This window comes from Cupressus sempervirens, chromosome 3, assembly GCF_028749045.1.
Source record: "Cupressus sempervirens isolate cs-2001-9-10 chromosome 3, ASM2874904v1, whole genome shotgun sequence".
NCBI classification, from domain to species: domain Eukaryota; kingdom Viridiplantae; phylum Streptophyta; class Pinopsida; order Cupressales; family Cupressaceae; genus Cupressus; species Cupressus sempervirens.
Window position 1 is genome coordinate 707,898,290 of NC_143120.1, and position 22,338 is coordinate 707,920,627.

General features: G+C 32.0%; 1 protein-coding gene and 1 long non-coding RNA gene across 2 annotated transcripts; one reads left to right on the forward strand and one right to left on the reverse strand.

The window, feature by feature from the left end:
- The first annotated feature begins 3,618 nt into the window (after nt 1-3,618).
- Nucleotides 3,619-6,049, forward strand: LOC149568715 (uncharacterized). Its single transcript, XM_089817614.1, has 4 exons — nt 3,619-4,001; nt 4,092-4,282; nt 5,305-5,389; nt 5,512-6,049. The coding sequence occupies exons 1-4, from the start codon at nt 3,814-3,816 to the stop codon at nt 5,936-5,938; spliced, it is 891 nt and encodes a 296-aa protein (XP_089673740.1). The 5' UTR covers nt 3,619-3,813; the 3' UTR covers nt 5,939-6,049.
- Nucleotides 6,050-20,521: 14,472 nt separating this feature from the next.
- On the reverse strand, nt 20,522-21,315 carry LOC149568716 (uncharacterized). The gene is made up of 4 exons (XR_016361698.1): nt 21,245-21,315; nt 21,079-21,156; nt 20,916-20,978; nt 20,522-20,816 (listed from the first exon to the last, which is right to left on the reverse strand). It is a non-coding gene; the product is annotated as an uncharacterized LOC149568716 (long non-coding RNA).
- Nucleotides 21,316-22,338: the final 1,023 nt, after the last annotated feature.

Consider the following 22,338-nt stretch of genomic DNA (forward strand, 5'->3'; position numbering starts at 1 on the left):
TTACCTCATCACATAATCCATAGATAGATGGATAGGAAGAGGTGGTGAATGGGAATTTGGTTAATTCGCTAAGGGCCCATTTGTTTGTCAGCATAGGAATAGAAAATTAGAATGGAAAATTAAAATAGGAATGGAAATGTGGAATGGGAATGGAAGAGCATTCCCATTCTTGTTTGGTTAACTTGGTATTTGATTGGGAATATGTCACTCCCTTGTTTGGTTGTACAAAAATGGAATATGAATAAGGTGAAGTTTTGTATTTTTAAAAATAGATATAATAAAAAATGGTTTTTAGAAAAAAAAAAAAATTGGAAATAAAAAAATTCAAAAAAAATCGAAAAAAAAGATTCGAAAAAAAAATCAAAATTTTTTTTTTGAAAAAAATTAACTAAAAAATGTTTTCTAGAGAAAAAATCAGATTGGAAATAGGAAAGGCCCATTCTAATAACAACTATTATTTGGAATGGACATATGCTCATTTTAGGGGCAAAATTGGAATATGTTTGCCTATTCCTTATTCCCATTTGGGGTACCAAACAGAGAAAACATTTCCTATTCCTATTCCAGCAAACAAATGGGCCCTAAGATATTTGGTTGGAGATAACCCAATGGGATGAGATTCAATTAAATCATATGCATAATTCACATACAATAATTCTATAAATGGAAAATTTGGTTGATTGCCATCTAGATTTTATATGTATGTAGTCCCAAAAACCCTTATGAATTGAGGAATCTAGAAAAAGAAGAGATAAGTAGTGACGAGGTTGAGGATTTCAGATAACACTTGAAGAACATCGGTGAGGAGGTGAGAAAACACATTACAAAAAAGAATACATAGTAGAAGGATAAGGAAGATGAGAAAAGGAGGTATACTAATTTCAGGTTGGCAATGAAGTTATGTTTCATTTAAGGAAGGAACAAAATTTAGTGGGAAATATAATAAGTTAAAAATGAAGAAATTTCAAGGACCATGTAAGATTGTGAAGAAGCATGGCCAAGAAATTCCTATAAAGAAGAATATCTTCATGAACTATATATTTTACCAGTATTTAACATTTCATTTTTGGCAATGTATCATGTGAAGGGGGTGTTGATTATTAGATCAAAAAACCACAATGGAGTATTATAACAACTACTTCATCTATAAAAGATATTGATGATATACTTGACAAACGTGTTGGCAGAAGTAAAAGGGACATGACATATGAAGAATATCTCATCAAATGGAAATGATGACCTATAAAAGATTCATTGTAGCTGATAAAGGAAGAGGGAATTTCTTTTCTTTTCCTCTAAACACTTGAGATGTGATATGGCCACTTATCAAGTTACCCTTGGTGTTTTATACAAGATCATCCTAGGTGTACGAGCAATCTTGTATCACAAAAATATTTATAATTCCATTTTTTTCAATAGGAGTTGTTTCAATACAAAGTTATTTTTTGTAGAAACTTTCTATTTTGAGTAACTTAGCCGTACGAGCTCAGAATCTTTTGATTTCATAGGTGGGGGTTCATCTTAGTCATATCATCAAATGAGCTTAATCTGATTCTCATACCATCTATATTGGTGAAGTTATTCAGAATTTTTGGCACAAAATCATGGAGCTCAATTTTTGAGGCTTTAGAGGCTCCAAAGAAATAGTCAAACTATAGTTGACGATGATTGCATGATCAAGGCATTCTAGATAAGGAGTTGTCATTTCCAAAACATAGTTATAATATCTAATTAGAGTTATGTTTCAAATGCCATGGCCTCTAGATGTTGGACTGCCTAAAATTATAATTTGTAAATAAGTTGGCTCTAATATAATAAATTTGAACAATAAAATAATTTTAGGGTTCGTTAACCTTAAGGGTTAGGGCTAAATTTCTAGAACCTTCTAAGGTGGTGGAAAATTGCATATATAAGGAAGGCCCATAGGGTTCTCTAGGGAACTTCTAGGTGGTTGTTTGTAGCTAGGTCTTACAAAGTATTGTAAGGAAAATATCCATGTGGTTTCAAATGTTGTGTTTCTCAATTTTTTATGTGTTTGCGGTATTAAGGGAAGCACCATTAATAATTTGCATAGAAATCTTTGAAACCTTCAATTTGGCCAAAGGAAATGTGTCAACAACCCTATTAATAGGAAACCGCTAAAAGTTGACCATCTATCCTTAACAAACATTGAAATAAACATAGAAAAGGAAATAAAGCAATGCTATTAGCTTTTAAGAAAATGATTAATCATGCTTTACGTATGTTTAGCCCTCCACAAGAGTTCTCTACCATTGAAAAAACTAATAATGTTATATTATTTTTAAATAGTTTTAATATTGTATAAAAGAAAGTAATAATTTGGTGAGTACTTAAAGATTATTGAACTACTTTATTATATAGGATCTAATTTAGATTGGTATAATGTTCTTATTAGATATATTTATTATGTTTTACATTTAAACTAATTTATATTAAGTAATGGACTCATTATACTTTTAAATAGTCTTGATAATATAGAAGGAAAATAAAAGTTAATGAGAATGTAGAAGATGTTTTTTATTAAATACAATCATTATATGATAAATTCATAAAATATAGATATAGAAATAGAAATTCAATATTTTTCTAAATAATATATGTTAGATAAATAAATTTATTATGTTTTTAAATAATATTTATTAATACATTTTTAAAAATAATCTTTAATAATGTACACAGAACTAAATATTGTAAAAGAAATCTAAAATATTTATTCAAATCAATTGACATCTTTACAAATTCAAACATATTAGGATTCATTCAATTTAGATAACTAGACAACCAATAATATAATTATTATTTAAAAATTAAAGTGCTTTCATAACAATCAACAAACTATTAAGAGGAGGAGACTACAAATTTACTTCAAATAACTACATATCAAGGAAGAAGAAAGAGCTTTATTCTATTTCATGGTCATGGATCTTTTGTCAACCGGTGGTTCTTTCTCTTAAATCAAGTGTTTTAACTCATAATAGGTGAAAAAAAAGTATTATCTTGACCCTTCAAATAAACACTATTTAAAAGCTCATAAAAATCTACAAACTAGTAAAAGAAAAAGACTCCACATGTAAAAATAAGAATCAAGTCAACAACTATGAAAGGAGAAAGGTCTTTGTTCTATTGTATGATCATGCACCCTTGATTAAGATCAAGTTTTTCCTCTCAAATCTATTGTTTTGTTTTAGTTCATAACAGGTAAAGAAAAATATTATCTCGATCTCTCAAATAATAACAGTAGAAATTGAATGACTGTCATTATACAAGCTCTTAAAAGAAGAAGACTATGAAGATATATATATTGTACAAATAGAAGCAATAATCAAGTCAAGCCAATAACCAAGTCAAGTCAATAATAATAATCAAGTCAAATCAAAAACCAAGTCAAGTCAATAATAATAAGAGAAAAATAATCATGGATCCTTGACCAAGACCAAAGTCTTTCCCTGAAATCAAGTGCTTTAACTCAAAATAGTTGAAAGTGTACTTTTCCATTCCTCGAATAGCCAAGTCGTTCAAGTCTCCACTGAAGCCGTCCGGTTTGAAAAGGCCCAACATTGGAAATGGTAAAGAGAGACAATCTGCCGTGTGCATCAAGAAATCCGGATAGAAGTTGGCAGTGAAGATTGTATTGACTCATTGAGAAAAGAATGCTAGTCACATAAATTCTCCACGGCCATTGAAACTCTTTAAGAATAGAATGGTACTCACATAGTTTTATGGTTTAATTTGCAGACAACTTTCACCTCTTTGTTTTCATTGTTCATTGAGAGAAGAAGAAAAGAGAGAAGAATGGGTATCAAGGGGAAATTGGCACGCCTTATAAGAAAAGGAACAGACTATGTTGCAACCAAAATATCTGAGGCAGCCGACAAAACAAAGACATTAATTCATCGATGGAAAACTGATGCCATCCAAAGAATGGAGGGTGGGATACGAGTCGTCAAAACCCATTTATTCCTTAAATCAGTATTATTTGGGTAATGTTACAATATATTTTAGCTTCTATATCTCCAACATATTTTTGGAGCATTTGAATTTATGTTTGCTAAGCTTTCACCTACGTGCAGGTTGTTTGTTTTGGTTAGAGTGATTCTTTTGGCAATGAGAGTTGGGAATTGGGCGACTGAGAAAGTTGCAGCCGTTCTGAAGATGATAAATGGGGTGTTGACAGTTGGTCCACTCCGCTTCAAATGGGGAAGAGAGATTGCAAAGAAGTTACCATTTGGAGAAACGCTTGTTGCAGTGTTAGAGAGTTTTGGTACCCTTCTCATCATAAATTCTTTTCTTTCAATCTTTTCAGTATTGGGAGTTATAATTAAATTTTTTTAAAGACCATTAATAGTAACCTATTCTACTCAAAAATATGAAAATTTCAGTTCAGATAGAAGTATACATATTTACATAATGAGTGATGACACAACTAAAACCCCAAGTGCGAAGCATAAATCAGCCATAACTAATAAAATATCTATCGATCTATTTATAGATAATTCATATAGAAAAACTAACTACACATCTATCTGCATGTCTACCATAGTAATTGAACCTTAAAAATAAACTATCTCTAAGGCCTCCAGACCTGAATATAAAAGTATAAGCTTGACATAACCAGCAGTACAATATCACGACCAGAAAATATAAATACACAAGGCTTAAGCTTTGTTCTTCTCTTTCCCTTTCTTTGCCAGTAGTACTTTAGTCTGATCATCCACCAAGAAGCCATGGAGCTTGACCGACCTCTGCCCTAAGACTGTTCCCCTCAGTCATGACAAAATTTGTTAGTATGGCCTAATTGCTGTTTGGCAACAATGTATTCTGTAGGAGGTGTTATATGCAAGGGTCTAATAGTAGTCATTACAAGTATTACCAATGCTCATTTAAACATGTCAGTAATCATGCACTACAACAATTTGAAAGATTGTCAATACTAATGTTCTTAATTAATTTTTCAGTTATCATTTTTCGATTTCTTTTAAGTTAATAATTTAAGATCTTATACAAATAGATTGTAAAACTATTAGAATTTAGATATTATTATTATTATTTATTGAAATTAATTAAAGTTGGAAGAGATTGAAATCTAAGATCTTCTAGATAAGATCTTACAAATTATCATTGTATTATAAATTCTTGACTACTTTTACACAATTATTATATATATTTTTTATTTATTAGTATTTCAGTTGCCAAAGCTTTAGTAATAAAAAATGGAGTAATATCTCTTATCTCATAGCTATTATAATTCACTACAACATCTAATGTTCCTTCCGAATGGAACAGGGAAAATCATTGGTACATGTACCAGTAAAACCAAAGAAGTGCTCAAATACTTCACCGTGGAAGCGACTTCAGTTATGCGTCTGAAGTACTGACTCTTTCCATAAACAATTAAGTTTCTAATGAAGCTCTGTAGCATATCATTCATGTTATTTCTTTTTCATTCTATCTTCTAAAATATCATCTTGGATACTGCCAAATATGACACAGGTATGGGGATGAAGTTGGTCGTTTATTTCAGGATGTTTTGATATGTTTTGGGCTGGCATTAAACATGTCATGGAATCTGGTTCAGATTCTGGATCCAATAGGTCTTCCACTAGATTCAGTGGAACTCTTCAATGATTTGTACGACCAGATATATATCCATGATGTAGAAAATGATATTAAAAATTTTGTTCATATGCCTGAGAATATAGCAGAGGTAAACAAAATTGTGGCCATGGAAGCTCTTGCTCTTAGGGAAGAGAAGAAGAAGAAAGTTGCTTATAGTCAACATAAGATAGTTTCTTCTAACCAAAAGAAGGGAGCTTCAAATTATAGCGAAAATGGTGTTTCAGTCACAGATCGGTACCCAGCTCATTATGCCACATCCAGAGCGACTTATCAAGGAAAACCCACAATGTTATTAGCTTGAAAGGTAGTTTGATAATTTGATTTGGTTGATATATTTATCATTTTAACTATGTATCTTCAATTCAAACCAAAATATATTTATACATATCTCTCTTATTCTTCTTGCACTAAATTCGTGTGTGTAGATTATTTTCATAGAAAATACTTTGTTAGTATTGGTATTACTTGGAATGAGATAATTGTTACTAGAAATAGTCCTAAAGTTGTTATTTTGAGTACAAATGTTAAAAATATTAGACCAGATAGAATGATTTGGTAAAGTATTGAAAGTATATTTTAATTAATGTTTGATTAATTGAATAATATATATGTGATCATTTGGAACCTTCTTAAATGTTGTTATTTTTCTTTTAAATTTCAAGGATGGTAATATAATAAATGTGTTTATAAATTAAGTAATTTAAATGAATAATGCATGTAATTTTTATTGGGGCCTAATGAATGTATATAGATATACAACAAAACATTACATAAATTCTGATATTATATTTATTGCATTAGCTTAGCCTAAGATGTTTCTATGTGACAATTGACTTATAAGTAAGCACGCGCGCACACATGCACATATTCCTATATAAATTACATCAGTAGATATCCTATTAAAGCACCTACTCAACTTTTTAAATTAATTTTTGATTAAAAATTAGATGTCTCAGAAAATATTCAAAATTAAATGTATTTATGACTTGATTTTTTTATATAAACTATTATTCTTTATATAAAAACATGTGTTATTCAAAATTTGAATTTGTTCAATTCTATTCAAAAGGAGTTCAAAAAAAATACAAGAAGCACAAGTTGCAAAATCACAAAGCAAACGAAACATATATATCTTACTTTAAGTCTAAAATAAATGTATTTAATTTCAATCACAAAGGTCTAATCAAATGCATCACGAAGATAAACAACCTTCTCTAGAAAACATGTAAGGGGACGACTTGATTACCAATAGGGGGTCTTTAGAGAAAGTTTCATTCAATGAGGTTAGAGGATGCAAATTTATATTCATTGGGGTTAGTAGAGTATTGTTGAATATGTCCTTATGATATGTCTAACCATACAAAAAGAAATATGAAGATTGGTGTTTGTTATAGTAGTTTTTCATAAGACTAGTTGTAGGCCAGTATACAAGAAACTATATGTTGATGAATGTGTTGTATCTTTTTGGCAAGGTTAATTCTTTTTTAGCGGGATTGGATTTTTGTTAGAGACATGTTCATTGTTATGTGTTCGAGGTAGCAAAATTGATTGATCATTCTGTGAAGGTTGTTGAAGTGTAACGTTTCATATGTTCATTATCAGGCCGATTATGTTATGTAATTGATGTAAATTATATTGTAGGATGTGAAACTTAATTGTAATATCTTATGATGGTCATATATTACTCATTGTACATTGGGGAAGCCTCAAGGATGAATCAATTAATTATTTTAGGTCTTGGTATAAAGGAAAGATTTTTTCCCTTGGTTGTGAGTGTGAAGTGATTATGTATGACAATGAATCATATGTGATGTATGTGAACTTTGTATGCAAATTTGTTGAGGTTAGAGCATAGGATTATATTGTTGTTGTACTAAGAAAATTAAAGGAATTGTATTGGCAAGATAAGTTGATGTATGAGTCAATTCATTCTTTGAATATGTTATCTTCAATTGTTTAGTGAGAACAATTTTGAAGAAATTTGGACAATGGATTCAAATGACTTCTTCTCAACATCTAACTAGATTGAAGCAACTCCTAATAGGGTTGGAATCTTCTAGCAGGGATTCAAAGCCTCCTAAAAGGGACTCACATGTATTAATTTTATTTTATTGACTCCTAATAGGGTCATATCCTTTCACAAGGAACTTTCTATATTAGTACATCATCTTGTGGGCATCATCCCGCCAGGGTTTTCCCTTTGATCAAACGTTTCCCTAGTTAACATATCTTGTGTTATTGTGCATGGTTATCATCTTGTAGTTGTTGTATCTATTTCTTATATGTTTAAGTTTTGATAAAGATTATTTAAAGGGCATAAATAATTCACCCCAACCCCCTCTCTTAGTTATATTAGTAGACTTTACTTTCTAACACATTTTATGTTTAATTTATGCACATAGATGCACAATTATTGGTGTATTATATATTTAGTCAACTACAACACTTTCATATGGACATTCACCCAAAAATGTATGAGATCTTCAAACATTTAATTCAAATACAAATTTTACTTGCATGAACAATTAATGGTGTAAGGCTCACCATTTGAGATAAAATAAAAAATACAAATACAATATAAATTAAAATTAAAATATTACAAATGTAAATTCATGAAGCCACTAAATAAACATAAAACTTAATGCAGTTGCTTGTGCATGAGCTAACCCATTCTTTCCCACCACAATTTGAATTTCAAATTAACTATCTACTTCTTCAATGACCAAATTTCTATAAGAAGGATACAACTCCACATAAAATGATATAGGGAGCATCATGGGTACAAGGGCAATCTTACATCACAGACAAACATTTATGTTTCTATAATAGGGGCTATTTTAGTATAGAGTTACTATTTGTTGAAATTTACTATTATTAGTAAGTGGGCCATATGATCTTAGAATGATTTGATTTCAAAAGTGGAGGATCATCTTACTTATTTTAGCTAGAAAGTAGAGTTTCATTGTCATTATTAGAAATTAAAGTCCACCTAGATAACTGAGAGGGGAGGGGAGGGGTGAATCAATTATCCAATCAAAACAATTTTTATTATCCTTGTTGAATCTAAAACATGTAATCAACAAGTGCAATAACCACAAGAAGATAACCATACACAATAACACTATATTTGTTAACTAGGGAAAGCCTCAGTAGGGATGGTATCCACAAAATGATGTAATAATATGTAAGTTCCTTACAAAAGGATGTACCTTGTTAGGATTCAATGAAATAAATTTAGTATATATTAGTCCTTGTTAGGAGACTTTGAATCCCTATATGGAGATTCCAACCCTATTAGAAGTTGTGCCAACCCTGTTAGGAGTTGTGGAAGGTAGAAGGACCCACTATTCAAATAGCTTTAGGGGAAAGACCACCGAAGTCACTATCCAACTAGCCTTTCTTTTATTCCTTTGAGATTAATACCAAATAATTAACTCTCCACTAATATAATCACTTTTCTCTTTCACTATGCCTCTGTTGCACCAAATAATTCTCATATCTCAATATCAGATCCACAAACTCACATTACACAAATCTTTTAGATTGATTACTCATATGAAATTTGCACTTATACTTCTCTTACATTCACTTACATCATACTCATGCTTAATCTCAAGGAAAAAAAAATTCTTTTATACCAAGTCCTCAATTAATTTATTGAGTTTTCCTTGAGGCTTTCTCAATTTAAAATTAAAATAGGACCACATTAATATTAAATATTACACACTATAGTACATCTTTTCATAATTGCATAACATTGTCGGCTCATAGTCTTCATAAATCGTCACACATGCAACTTCAAACTTTACACACTCAACTACATCATCATCATGAAGTCTTCTTCGTAGGTCTAACGGTGCTTAACTAGATTCTATCCATGTTACCAGATATAATCTAATTACCATGAATTTCTTTTTAGGAACTCTATATGTATATTATCTTCAGTAAATCTCAAATAACTATCACCAGTCTTCAACTTCTTAACCATGACATCAAGACACTCTGTAGAACATGTCCTCAACTGTGCTTAAGGACCTCATCTTCAATACTTTAACTATATGATCTAAATGTCTATCTATTTCTTTGTCAGTCTTTACATATTAACCAATATGTTGACATCAATGACAAACATTGCCATGAATGCAACATATAATCATATCAACAATCTTCCAAATGCTCCAACAATACTGGGATACTCCCCCATAGGAATATAATTAGAATTCATGCTAACAATTTTCCCATTTGGCATTGATGACAACATAGCTGAAATACATCTAAGTTCCAAGAATACCAAATGTACAACTCTGTTGTTATACTCTTTCTTTTCAAATTCTCTTCATCAATCAAATCTGTATCTTGGGACCAACTCTCCATTTGTGCTGCTAGTCCTCCATTGATATACTTCCCTCATTGACATCACAATTTTCTCCATTTCATGTACAACTCTCCCTCATATCCAGAAGATAGCTTTCATGTACTTCTCTCCTCTATTGACATCAATGATAAATGCATCATTATGTTAATTCTACCTTTATCAAGGTCAAGTATCCAAATACATTGTTAAATACAAACTACCAAGATTTCTTCATGACTTATCTCAAACACAAATACTCCCCCATAGAGGAAGCATCCAACATCCGATCTAGATGAAAAATAGTGCTCTATACCATTGGACTTATGCAATCTCTGCATCAACTACTCAGAAGTAGGTAGGGGCATAAACCCAAGAATACCTCTCAAATACTCAAATGTATCCTTCAAAAACTATTATATAAGTATGTCTCCTATCAATCCTTTTTACTGATAGACTCTAGTCTAATCTCTTTTTCTACAAATGCCTCTCTTAAAACATGATACTTAATAGATGTTTTCTTTGTCTTAGAATGTAACATGGGATTCTTAGACATACTCATTATACTTGTCTTATCACAATGTATGATAACAAGCTCTGTAAACTCAAATCCAATATCCTTCAAATTTGCTTCATCTACATGATCTGATTGCAATTATTAACTATTGCTACATACTCTACTTCTACTATGCTCTTATAAATACAATCTTTCTTGTTTCTTATCCAAAAAACCAATCTTCATCCTAAGAAAAATGCTCCACCACTTGTACTTTATTCGTCATCCATACTCCCTTCCCAATCTACATCCGTATATGCACATAAGTAAATTCATTTAATCTATCATACGATAACCCTAAATCATGTGTATCCTTCAAATATCTTCAAATCCTCTTTACTACTATATAATTTGATTCTTTAGGATCGGCTTGAAATCTCACAACAATACCAACTATATTTTCTATACTTGGGCTTGTATGAATCAAACATTGTAAACCTCCAATCATAGATCTATACTTATTCTACTCAAAAGTAGGTGTCTCATCCTTGCTAGAAAACTTAAGATGAGTTACCATAGGTGTACTGATAGGATTACAACTTTCCAAATCAAAACTTTTCATTAAGTCTTTTAGATACATAGTTTGTGATAAGAAAATAGCATCATTGTTTTGTACAATATACAAACCCAAGAAATACTTCATTTCACCAATCATGCTCATCTCAAATTCATTCTTCATTTCACTAGCAAAATTGTCACTTGCATCATCATCACCTCCAAAGATTATATCATCCATAAAAACTTAAATAATTAGTAAACTATACACAATTTCCTTTAGATATAGGTTACTATCTGCAGTACCTTTAGCAAATCCTAATTTTGCCAAATATTTATCCAACTTCGCATACTAGGTTCTAGGTTCTTGTTTCAATTCATACAATATTTTCTTCAACCTATAGACTGTATCTTCTTTTTTCAAAGGAAATCCTTCAAGTTGCTCAATGAAAACTTCTTCTTCAAGTTCTCCATTCAAAAATTTTGACTTCACATCCATCTAATACACTTCAAATTTCTTGTTAGCTGCCTATGCCAAAATCATTCTAATTGATTCTATTCTAGAAACAAGTACAAATATTTCCTCATAATCAATACCTTCTATTTGTAAATAACCTTTATACATACTAGTCTTGCTTTATTTCTCCCAAGCTCACCTTGGTCATTCATCTTATTTTTGAAATCCCACTTAGTTCCTATAATATTCTTGTTCTTAGGTCTATGAACCAATTCCTGTATATTAGTATTCTCAATCTGATCTAGCTCTTCTCTCATAGCTTAAATCCAAATGTGACATTTACTAGCTTCATCTACACTTTTAGGCTCTACTTGAGAAATCAAACATAGTTCATCTCTTTGTACCTTTATTCTTGTCATCACACCTTTGTCCTTGCTACCAATAATTTGATCAACAAGATGATTCTTTGTTCGATTCTTATTAGGTGTCATAGTCTCAACTCTTACTTCAACTCTAGGTTCACTCCTTTTTTCTTCTCTTTGTTCCACAATCTATATGTCATTCTACAATTCTATGTCAGTTTCATAAAATAGCTCAAGATTCTCTTTGTTAGACTTTGTATTAGTCTCTTCATCAAACTCATAATCAATTTTATTTCTTTCATTCCAAACTTCTCACAACTCTAATATTTTCCCTCTCAACAATAGTCTTATTTCTTTGATTAAAACATCTATATGCTTTACTCTTCAATGAATAGCCAAGAAACATACCTTCGTCACTTATTGAATCAAACTTACCAATGTCATATTAGTCTCTCTTAATGTAACACTTCCAAGAATTCTAAAATACTTAACTAAAGGTGCATGTCCAAACCAAATCTCATAAGGGGTCTTACTAGTACCTGTCTAATCGAAACTTTGTTCATTGTATATACTAGTGTGTTAACTACTTCTCTCCAAAATGTCTTTGAGAAATTATTCTCAAACATCATAGCTCTTGCTACCTTTGTTGTTGATTTATTTCTCCTTTCTTCTATACCATAATACTTAGGTGTCACAGGGGCTAAAGTTGTCTTTTAATGCCATTTACTTCACAAAATCTATTAAACTCATTCAAAGTAAACTCTCCACATCTATCAGATCTTAAACACTTGATCTTTAATCTATGTTGGAATTCTTTACAATAACTGGGGGGGGGTTGAATCAGTTATCCAAGGTCTAGATGTACAAATAAAACTTTTCAATGCTTAGTAGAGTCATATCCATAAAACCTTATTATGCATGCATCCATTAGATCATGCACTACTTAAACTTTGCAGGTTATTGTCCTAGGTCAAAACAACTTTGTAGAAATGTAAACATGAAACATAATAGATTTAACAACACATTTGACACAAGGATTTTATGTGGAAACCCAATTTGAGAAAAACCACTAGTAACATGCTACTAATTCTCACTATTTTGAAGTGATGCCCTGTGAAAGGCCAACCTTGTTAAAGGTTACAATGCACACGATTTTAATGTGACTTAGTTAAAGGATTTCAATCATCCTATTAGGAGAGAACCTTGTTAGATGGCTTTAGACCATTCCATTAGAATGTCACTCGATTAAAGAATTTAAAAATTACTATTAGGTCAACCTTAATCCAAAGGATTTACCCTAAACTGATACAATGATTAGAAAGTAACACTAAGGCTTGATCTGATAACAAACTACAACTCACTTATAGATTACAAATCTTTGTTTCAGTCCTCCATTCTGCTTAGCATTCACACACTTCAACTTTGATAGCTTGTTCACCCTTCAAGCATTCATACTCTCAAGCCTTCTTTCTTTGCATGCCAATTGCAGTCTCTTACGTTCAACCACTGAATGAAGCAATACCCTAGATTCCTTGTCTTCCTTAGGTTCTCGCACATGACAACCTTTTCTTCTGACCATCTCTATCTATAAATAGAGAAAAGAAATATTTTGTCGCTTAACCATAATCATCCATTTTAGGGTTAGGTAGGATTAGGTAGGATACAATGAATCTACCCACTTTTCCATTGGTTCCTCTAGAAACTTCTTCAATCTTCTTTCAATTTTCCATAAAATTCTTTACCTTGAATTTTGTGCCACCATCTCATCATAGTTATCTTCCAAATGCTTCACATAATTCAAGAAAACAAAATAGTCAGCTTAGATTCATCAAATCTTCCATTTAACATTAATACTAGTACTCGGCATCAATATGCTATCACTAGGCTTATATATTATTATTCCACTCGGACAACACTAGTTTACTCAATGAACACTAAAGTTTACTAATGTTTGGCACCAACTAAACTTTACTTGGCATATACTAACAATGACTTGGCTTGTGCTAATTTTTATCTTTGCTAAGAACCTCTTGTTTTTAACTCAACTTCCACTAATTTCTTCTCGGCTTGCACAGACTGCTCGATAAGGCTCGACAAACACTTTTCATACTTGATCTTCTTCTAGTCTTACCTTGAGTACTCTTTCATTTTAGACTTTAAGTAGATAAACAATACACTATAGTAACAATGTCTTACTTGGTCTTAGGGCTTCTTTCACACACCAAATAACTCAATCTTTCTCTAGGTGCTACTGTTATCCCCTCTTCTCAAATCCTCTTCATCAATCAACTAAATGATAGCTTTTAGACAATAAAACAATTGTCTCACTAGTAGGTTGCAAGTTTGAAATCATTGACAAAATAATGATTGTTCCATTTCAAGTTCTTCACTTCAAAATAATCTCATATCAACAATCTCCCTCTTTGGCATTGATTGTGAACCAATACCAACAACAATACCAAAAAGAAAATAAATCTTTGAAATTTCTCCCTCTATCAATGTAGTATATGTCCTTCCTCAGTGTAGGGTAATGTGAGCTTTGTCAAGTTCCTTTACTGAATCTTCTCCCTCTAACTTATATCTCCCTCTTTTTGATATTTAGGTATCTATCTCTCTCTAATCTATTCTTATATCTCCCTCAGTACTTTCTCCCTCTTACTAGGTAGATGTAAATATCTTTTAGTCATTTCTCCCTCAATAGATCATTTCTCCCTCTTTAGGTCATCTCTTCCTCTTTGACAACAATGCCAAACACTTTTCATCTCTATATGCAAATATAATCAATTCTAGATACTCCCTCAATCACCTTTCATTGTGACTGTAAATCTTCTAATTCAGCTCCTTCATTACTTTAGGTAGCTCCTAAAGTAATATCCACTAGATCAAGTTGTAAGATACAACATTCAGCTTGGTTGATACAGGGCACTACTTATGCTTCTTAAGTAGCTTAAGATAGGGGTATCATCTCTAGTTTACCTCTTCAATAATCATGAGCATCCTTAGGTAAATCTTTTGTGAAGATATCAACTATCTGCTCTTTTGTATTCACATATTCCATCCTCACTTCTTTATCTTGAACTAACTCTCTTAAGTAATGATACTTGATTGCAATGTGATTAGTCTTTGTGTGCATCATAGGGTTCTTTGATATATTTATAGCACTTGTATTATCACAATAAAGTACCATAGGTTTAGTGATTTCCTCCTTCATACCTTTGAGTAGTTGTTTGATCTATACAATGTTTGTACAATTTACTATAGCAACTACATATTCAACTTCAACAATAGATTGAGATATGCAATTTTGTTTCTTGCTGGTCTAGGCGACCAACCTCTTTCCTAAGAAAAATGCTCCTTCACTTGTTTTTTCTATATCATCAATGTTTCCAGCCCAATCAACATCAGTGCAAGAACTCAACTCAAATTTCTCATTTTTCTTGTAGTCTAGACCATATTCTTTTGTTCCTTTCAAATATCTCATAATTCTCTTAACAACCATCAAATGATTCTCCTTAGGATTAGTAGAGAATCATGTAATAATCCCAACAAATAATGAAATCTTAGGTCTATTATGCACTACATATTACAATTTTCCAATAATAGACCTGTAAAATGTTTGATTAACATCAACTGAATCATCATTTTTTGACAACTTGTGTCCTATCACCATAGGTGTGCTAACTAGTTTGGAATCTTCCAATCCAAAAGTTTTCAATATTTCATTGACATACTTAGACTGAGTGATGTATATGCCATATTTCATCGAATATATTTGCAAACCAACAAAGAACTTGATCTCTCCAAACATAGACATCTCAAATTCTTTCTTCATTTCATTTTCAAATGCCTTATATAATCCATCTTGACCTTATAAATAGGATATCATCCACAAAAATTTCAGCTAGTAAAATACCTTTACCTCCTTCTGTCTTCAAGTATAGATTGTTGCTATCATCAATCTTCTCAAATCCAATCTTTACCAGGTAATTATGAAGCCTTTCATACCATGATCTTGGGGCTTTCTTTAAACCATATAAAGTTTTGTTTAGTCTACATACCATATTCTTATTGTGAGCATCAACAAATCCTTCTGGTTGTTCTATGTAAACCTCTTCTTCTAATATGTCATTCAAAAATGTTGACTTCACATCCATTTCATAAACTTTGAAACTTTTGTATATAGAGTAAGCAAGAAGAGTTATTACTCCTTCCAATCTTGCAACATGGTCAAATGTTTCTCCTTAGTGTATTCCTCCTTCTTGTGCATACCCCTTGCAAACTAATCTTACCTTATTCCTTGTTACTTCACCATTTTCATCTAACTTGTTTCTATACACCCACTTGGTTTCAATCACATTCTTGTCCTCTGGTTTAGAAACTAGAGTCCATGTTTTGTTTTTCTCAATCTGCTTAATCTCTTCTTTCATGGATTTACTCTAGTCCTCATTTTTTAAAGAATCTTTCATTGTCTTAGGTTCATGCATGCTCAACAAACATGTGGGTAAGTGCACCAAGTTGTGGTGCCAAAAGGGGGGTATAAGTGGACACCATTTTTCTAAAATCAACAATTTTTAAACTTCAACAAGAATTTGAAGATAGTTACACACAAAATTTTAAGATATGACAAAAATAAAAGTAGTAGTCCTTTGAATTTAGTTTCTAAACTACTAATTTTTTTTCAAAATGATTTAGTTTTAGGTCCTCAAAAAAGGGGCGCACAGAAAGTGGTATTGCTTATTCCAAAAATATATAACACGGTACAACATGTGCCCCCCCTAAAACTTTAACTTTTCTTTTGAAATTTTTTAATTGCTCTTGTAAAATATTACCTAACACTATATAGTTTATCCCAAATTTTTTGGGTAATTTTATAATGTGTATTTTTTTTAATGAATTTTTTAATTAGACACATTCCAAAAACATGAAATATTTATGTGCTCCCCTTAGAAATGATTGAAAACTAATCTAATATCAAAACTTCATTTTTTCAAAGTGTGTAGAATGGAGTCTAGTTTCTAAAAACTTAATTTGTTGTAAAATTCGATGAACGAGCTAAAATCTACAGCCCAATTAGTACATGTTAGTTTTTGACAAAAAATAGACATAAATTCAAAAGAAATTATAGTTGAAAGGCTTGAAATGGTTCAAATAAAATATAAATTATATGGTTATATAGCTAACACAGAGACCTACAATGTCATGTAACTTGATTTTATCGATGCTCAACCATGAAGAAACTTGAAGGAGAGCACACAAAAAAAATCAATTATTTTTTGTATGTTGCAACAAAATACGTCTCAGACCAGTTTACAGACTCCAAACCTTTGGGTTGGATCCCAAATGCAAAACCAAGCTTTAGGCTTGGTAGAATGCAAAGCTTTAAATAGTGCATGCGCCCTATAGCGTGTGTGTGCTATAGCATGCACACACTATTTAAAGCTTTTTAAAATTTGAGACTTAATAGCACGTGCATACTTTAGTGAGTATGCGCTTCAGTGCACATGCACTATTAATACCTAAACAGTGCATAAAGAGGGGGAAGGAGAGAGGTAGAGCGAGAGCAAGAGCGAGAGAGAGAGAGAGAGAGAGAGAGAGAGAGAGAGAGAGAGGGGGTGTGTGTGTGTGTGTGTGTGTGTGTGTGAGAGAGAGAGAGAGAGAGAGAGAGAGAGAGTAGGGGGTGGGAGAGAGATAACTTACAACTTTGTATCACAATGAATCAAAATCCCATAAAAGTCTATTAATGCTCTACAACAACCCAAATCATCCTTACCTCTGTGAATAGTTAGTTTTAGATGAAACTTTTGAAGATTATTGATTTGTTTTAGTGTTTTCAATTAAATTTATAAGCTATTTTAATGTTTTAAGAAAACTTATGACAAAGAATACAAGGATACAATTTGATAAAAAAAATGGTATTTATATAATTTAAAGTTACATGTAGCATGTCAAAATCAACTTAAAAATATTATTTGTTTCAAAAAATAGAAAAACATTATGTACATTTAAGATATAATTTTCATGTTGATAATTTAATTTTGACTAATTGATTTCTTGAATCCTCAATCATTAATAAAATCTCTATTGAACACCTAACATCCTAGAAGTTTCTTATCTAATTAATTCATTTCTTGATTGACTTCAATCATAAATAAATTCTCTTTGAAAATCCTAACCTCCTAGAAGTTTCTTATCTAATTGATCCTTTGATTGATTGATGTCATTAGACCCTTATTTTGAAGTTCATTTTTTTACAAGTTTCTTACTTGTAATTAAATTTTATCTTATTTTCATCAAAAGTGGTCACAGCCACTGTAGTCTATATTATTTATTATTATTATTGATTCAGATTAATTATTACTTTGTGTTAAGCTAGACTCAGTCCAAAACCTCCCACATGCAAGACCTACAAATTATGTTGTACTATAGACATCTTCTGTCTGAAGTTCAGAAATTTGTTACAAGCCCATTAAAAATGAAGTAAAAACTTTCTAGACTATTCTTTAATTATATTAAATATCCATAAACCATCATACTATTTTTTTTTAATTTAATTAATAAATAATAGAAAGTAGTCAATTCTGCCGGCTGGATATCCATTCTTTGCCGGCTGGCTATCCATTTTCTGCCATGAAAGGAAACTTCGCTGCATTTCCAACCACCGTAAACGCCACTGAAGTTCAATCAATGATACATTCGCCACGTCACAATAAGTAGGTTGTCTAATATTTTAACGTAAACATCATGTGTTTCTTGAGCCTAGAAAAATGTTGACTAAGCTGTGCAATTTGGTAGCGCCTCTAGAAAGAGGATCCAAGACTAAATACAAGAGCATTGAAATGGGGCAGATTATAATAATACTTAGAAACGTCCAAGAAAAGAATTGTGTCTGAACTATCTATAACTCAGAAGGATTCCTTCATCTTCTTCAAGAAAAGCACAAAGTTGAATGAATTGAGAGGGAGAGGGACACTACTACAAAGTGAGTCGTTTTAAGACGTTTTTTAAAGACAAAAAATTATTATCGTCTTTAACTTTGCCTTCATTTTCTTTTTAATTTATGTTTTAATTTTAAATTATTATTTTTTGTCTCACATAACGCTAAGTCTGAGGGGGAAATTTATTTCATCGAAAGATGAAAGAAAGTTGGAGCGGCAAACTAATTTCATCCCGCCCAAAAAGATACACGGCAGAAAAAAATGTGTAGAAGCCAGTCATGAAAGGTGTGCGGATAGATTGGATGTTGCAGAGTTTGATGATTTCTTTGCTACATGGAAATTTGGGTTTTGAAAAGGCCTATGGATAGATAAGGCTCCACTTTCGGCTGTTCACGCATTTTCCGTACATCTCAGTTTAGGGGTTTTTTTAAATCCAAGGGGGTTTTCAAATCGTAACCATGGTGGAGATCTAGATTTGGTCGGAGTAAGAAGGGTGATATTGCAGGGCGGAAAGTGGATAAAACCAAAGTTGATAATCCTAATTTCATCGCTTCAGCACAGAATAATAAATTTGTTAACTCAACCTAATTTTTTGAAGATGGATTTGGGGAACAATGGTGGGTTGGGGGAAAACGTCAGGAGAAAGAGAATTCTTGCGGAGGTATCTCTTTTGGGATAAAATCATCTTGGTTCTAACATTCACAAGCGGATCCACTGTAAGTAGTTTTGAATTCTATACCCCCAGATTTTTTCTTCCTTAATTTAGATATGTGAATAAGCTTTTAAAAAGTCTTTCTTTTTGTCTGGGGCAAGTCTGTTATTTGCTTATCTATGGAAGCGTCATTTTCACCCTGCCCTGTTCAGAACACTTTGTCCCTACAACATGTTTGGTTTGTACTTCCCCAGTTGCCATTAGAGCCTCCAGATCTGGATATTTTGCCTAAGATCACCGGATCAGAGAATTCCTGTTAGGCACTGTAAATTTGATTTTTTCATAAATTGATAATTATTTTACCATTCAGACTTGTGCGCTAAGAGATCCTAATTTTGGCCTCTAAGGACCCTGCATTGGAAATATTTAGGCCTCCAGATCTGGATTGTTTTGCCTAAGAATAGACAATCCTTGTTAGACACTGTAAATTTGATTTTTTTTTAAATTGATAATTATTTTATCATTTAGATCTGTGTGCTAAGAGACCCTTATGTTGGCATCTAAAGACCCTGCGTTGGAAATATAGAGGTCTCTAGATCTGGATATTTTTCCTAAGAACACAGAATCCCTATTGATAATTATTTTTTCATTTAGATTTGTGTGCTAAGAGACCCTAATGTTGCCCTCTAAGGACCATGCATTGGAAATATGGAGGTCTCCAGATCTGGACACAAGGCCCCACACCAAGTTAAAACATAATGAAGGGGATAAAATAGCTATTTTAACACTGATAAAATTTATTGCTGATCAATATTGTATCAAAAATTCAAACTGGTTAGGTATTGAATTAAACTTGATAAAAAAATGACAAAGAAGGAAAACTTTAAACATGAACAAGATCATAAATCATTTGAAGATGATATATTGCAAATGATAAACTTATGCTTAAACAGTGATAAAGTTTATTATTAATCAATATTCTATCAAAGTTTCAAATTGATTAGGTATTGGATTTAATGTCATTCATGAAGATATCTAATTTAATGTCATACACGAATATATCTAATTTAATGTCATACATGAACAAACATATCATATATTAACCAATAATTTCATATGTCTAATAATGTCATGCATCAAATAAATGTCATATATACATCAAATGTATATCGAATATGTCCACTGACATAAAATCCAACATATATGTCTGATGATGCCTATACATGTACATGTCTATCAACTATATCTTCTCCTTCCCACGAGGGGAAGGAAAAAAATCTCTAGAGGCCTTTGGTCATCGTGTGGAGAGAGATGGTGGTGATGATAGGGTCCTCTTCACACACTTTCTTGTCCTCTTGTTGAGGCTCTTCTCTAACTCAAGTTGATACAAACAAAGTATAAATGAATGAATAATTATTATACATTGAAATCAAATATATGTACACACAAAGTTAATTATTTTCTTACTACCATCATATAGTCACTCTACAAGTCCACCTCGAACGCTCGTGGATGATCAGGTGTGACAAGACCCTACAACAATTGAATCAATATAATCACTTATAAATAACATTAGAAATTCTGATACTAACTATAATAAACAAAAAATAAAACCAATAAAATTCTTTCATGCCTCAGTCAATGGCTGTGAACTAGCCATAGTTGCAGCCACTCCATGATCGACGGACTATCGGAGATGAGATGTCATGAGCTGCATGTCATACAATACACGTGACATGTAACATGCAACATGAAACAAATATAATTAAATTAATTAAATTAACATGAAACAAATGTACCTCTACGAAGCTCGTATGATGTCTATGCTCTGAGTCTGTAGTAAATGTTGACTGTCTTTTAGAGAGCTTGATGCACATGCATAATTTTTTTTGTCAATCCTTAATATGATTACTTAATAATATATATGTATTAATTTAAATGATTAAATTGACACATACCTCTAGACTCATGGACGAGGCAAAAAATGGAGCCAGGGGATCGCTACTAGGCCTGCCAACACTCTAACCCTAAATTTTGAAAAATGTCAATAGATGCTAATTAATTAATCATTCATTATACATATGAAATGTGATCAAATTAGTAAATTATAATTGTAATTTACTTGTGTGTCAATGCCAAATGTGTCATTCAGGAACTGATCAGTGACAAGCTCATCATCTGCACCATCTCTAGCATGAGTGCTAAATGTGAATAAGGATCCACATGATGTGCACATGTGATCGTGGTGCACTGAAGGCTCCCCCTTAACTAATGGACTCATGCAATGGATGAGGGTTTGTGTTAAAGCATTAATGGTCCCTAGAGCGTTGGCCTCTACATGTTCCTTCACAACTAAAGGAATAGTCGCATGCTCACCCTGTGGCATGACCACAGGTGCCCTAACTACATTAGGGTCACGACCTACCCCTGGCCTTTTAAATGATGAACCCCCACCTCTACGCTGGGAGTCTAATATATCAAAATAATTGGGGATCTCCCCAAGGACAAACTCACAATACAATTTCTTTAAAAAATACATGGGGATCTCATGATTGTTGCAAGGAGGGGCATCAAAAACCATCCACCATCTATCCCAAAAATTATTTATAATAGCATTGTGTATGCACCAATGGATGGGGAACCATTTAGTACCCTCTCTAATAGTATTTTGTTCACCAGGTTTTCTAAAAAATGCACATATTCTACCTTTTGGTATTTTTTTTTTTTTAACATCTTGATATGACAATTTATTTGCATAAAATCCTTTTTTTTCATCCCTCTTAACCCACCAAACATCTAACTAACCACTAATTGAAGCTATCTAGGTCTTAATGGATTCGAGGGACAATGCCAATTGAGCCCTCATTGGATTGGTTAGTCTAGATTCTTTCAA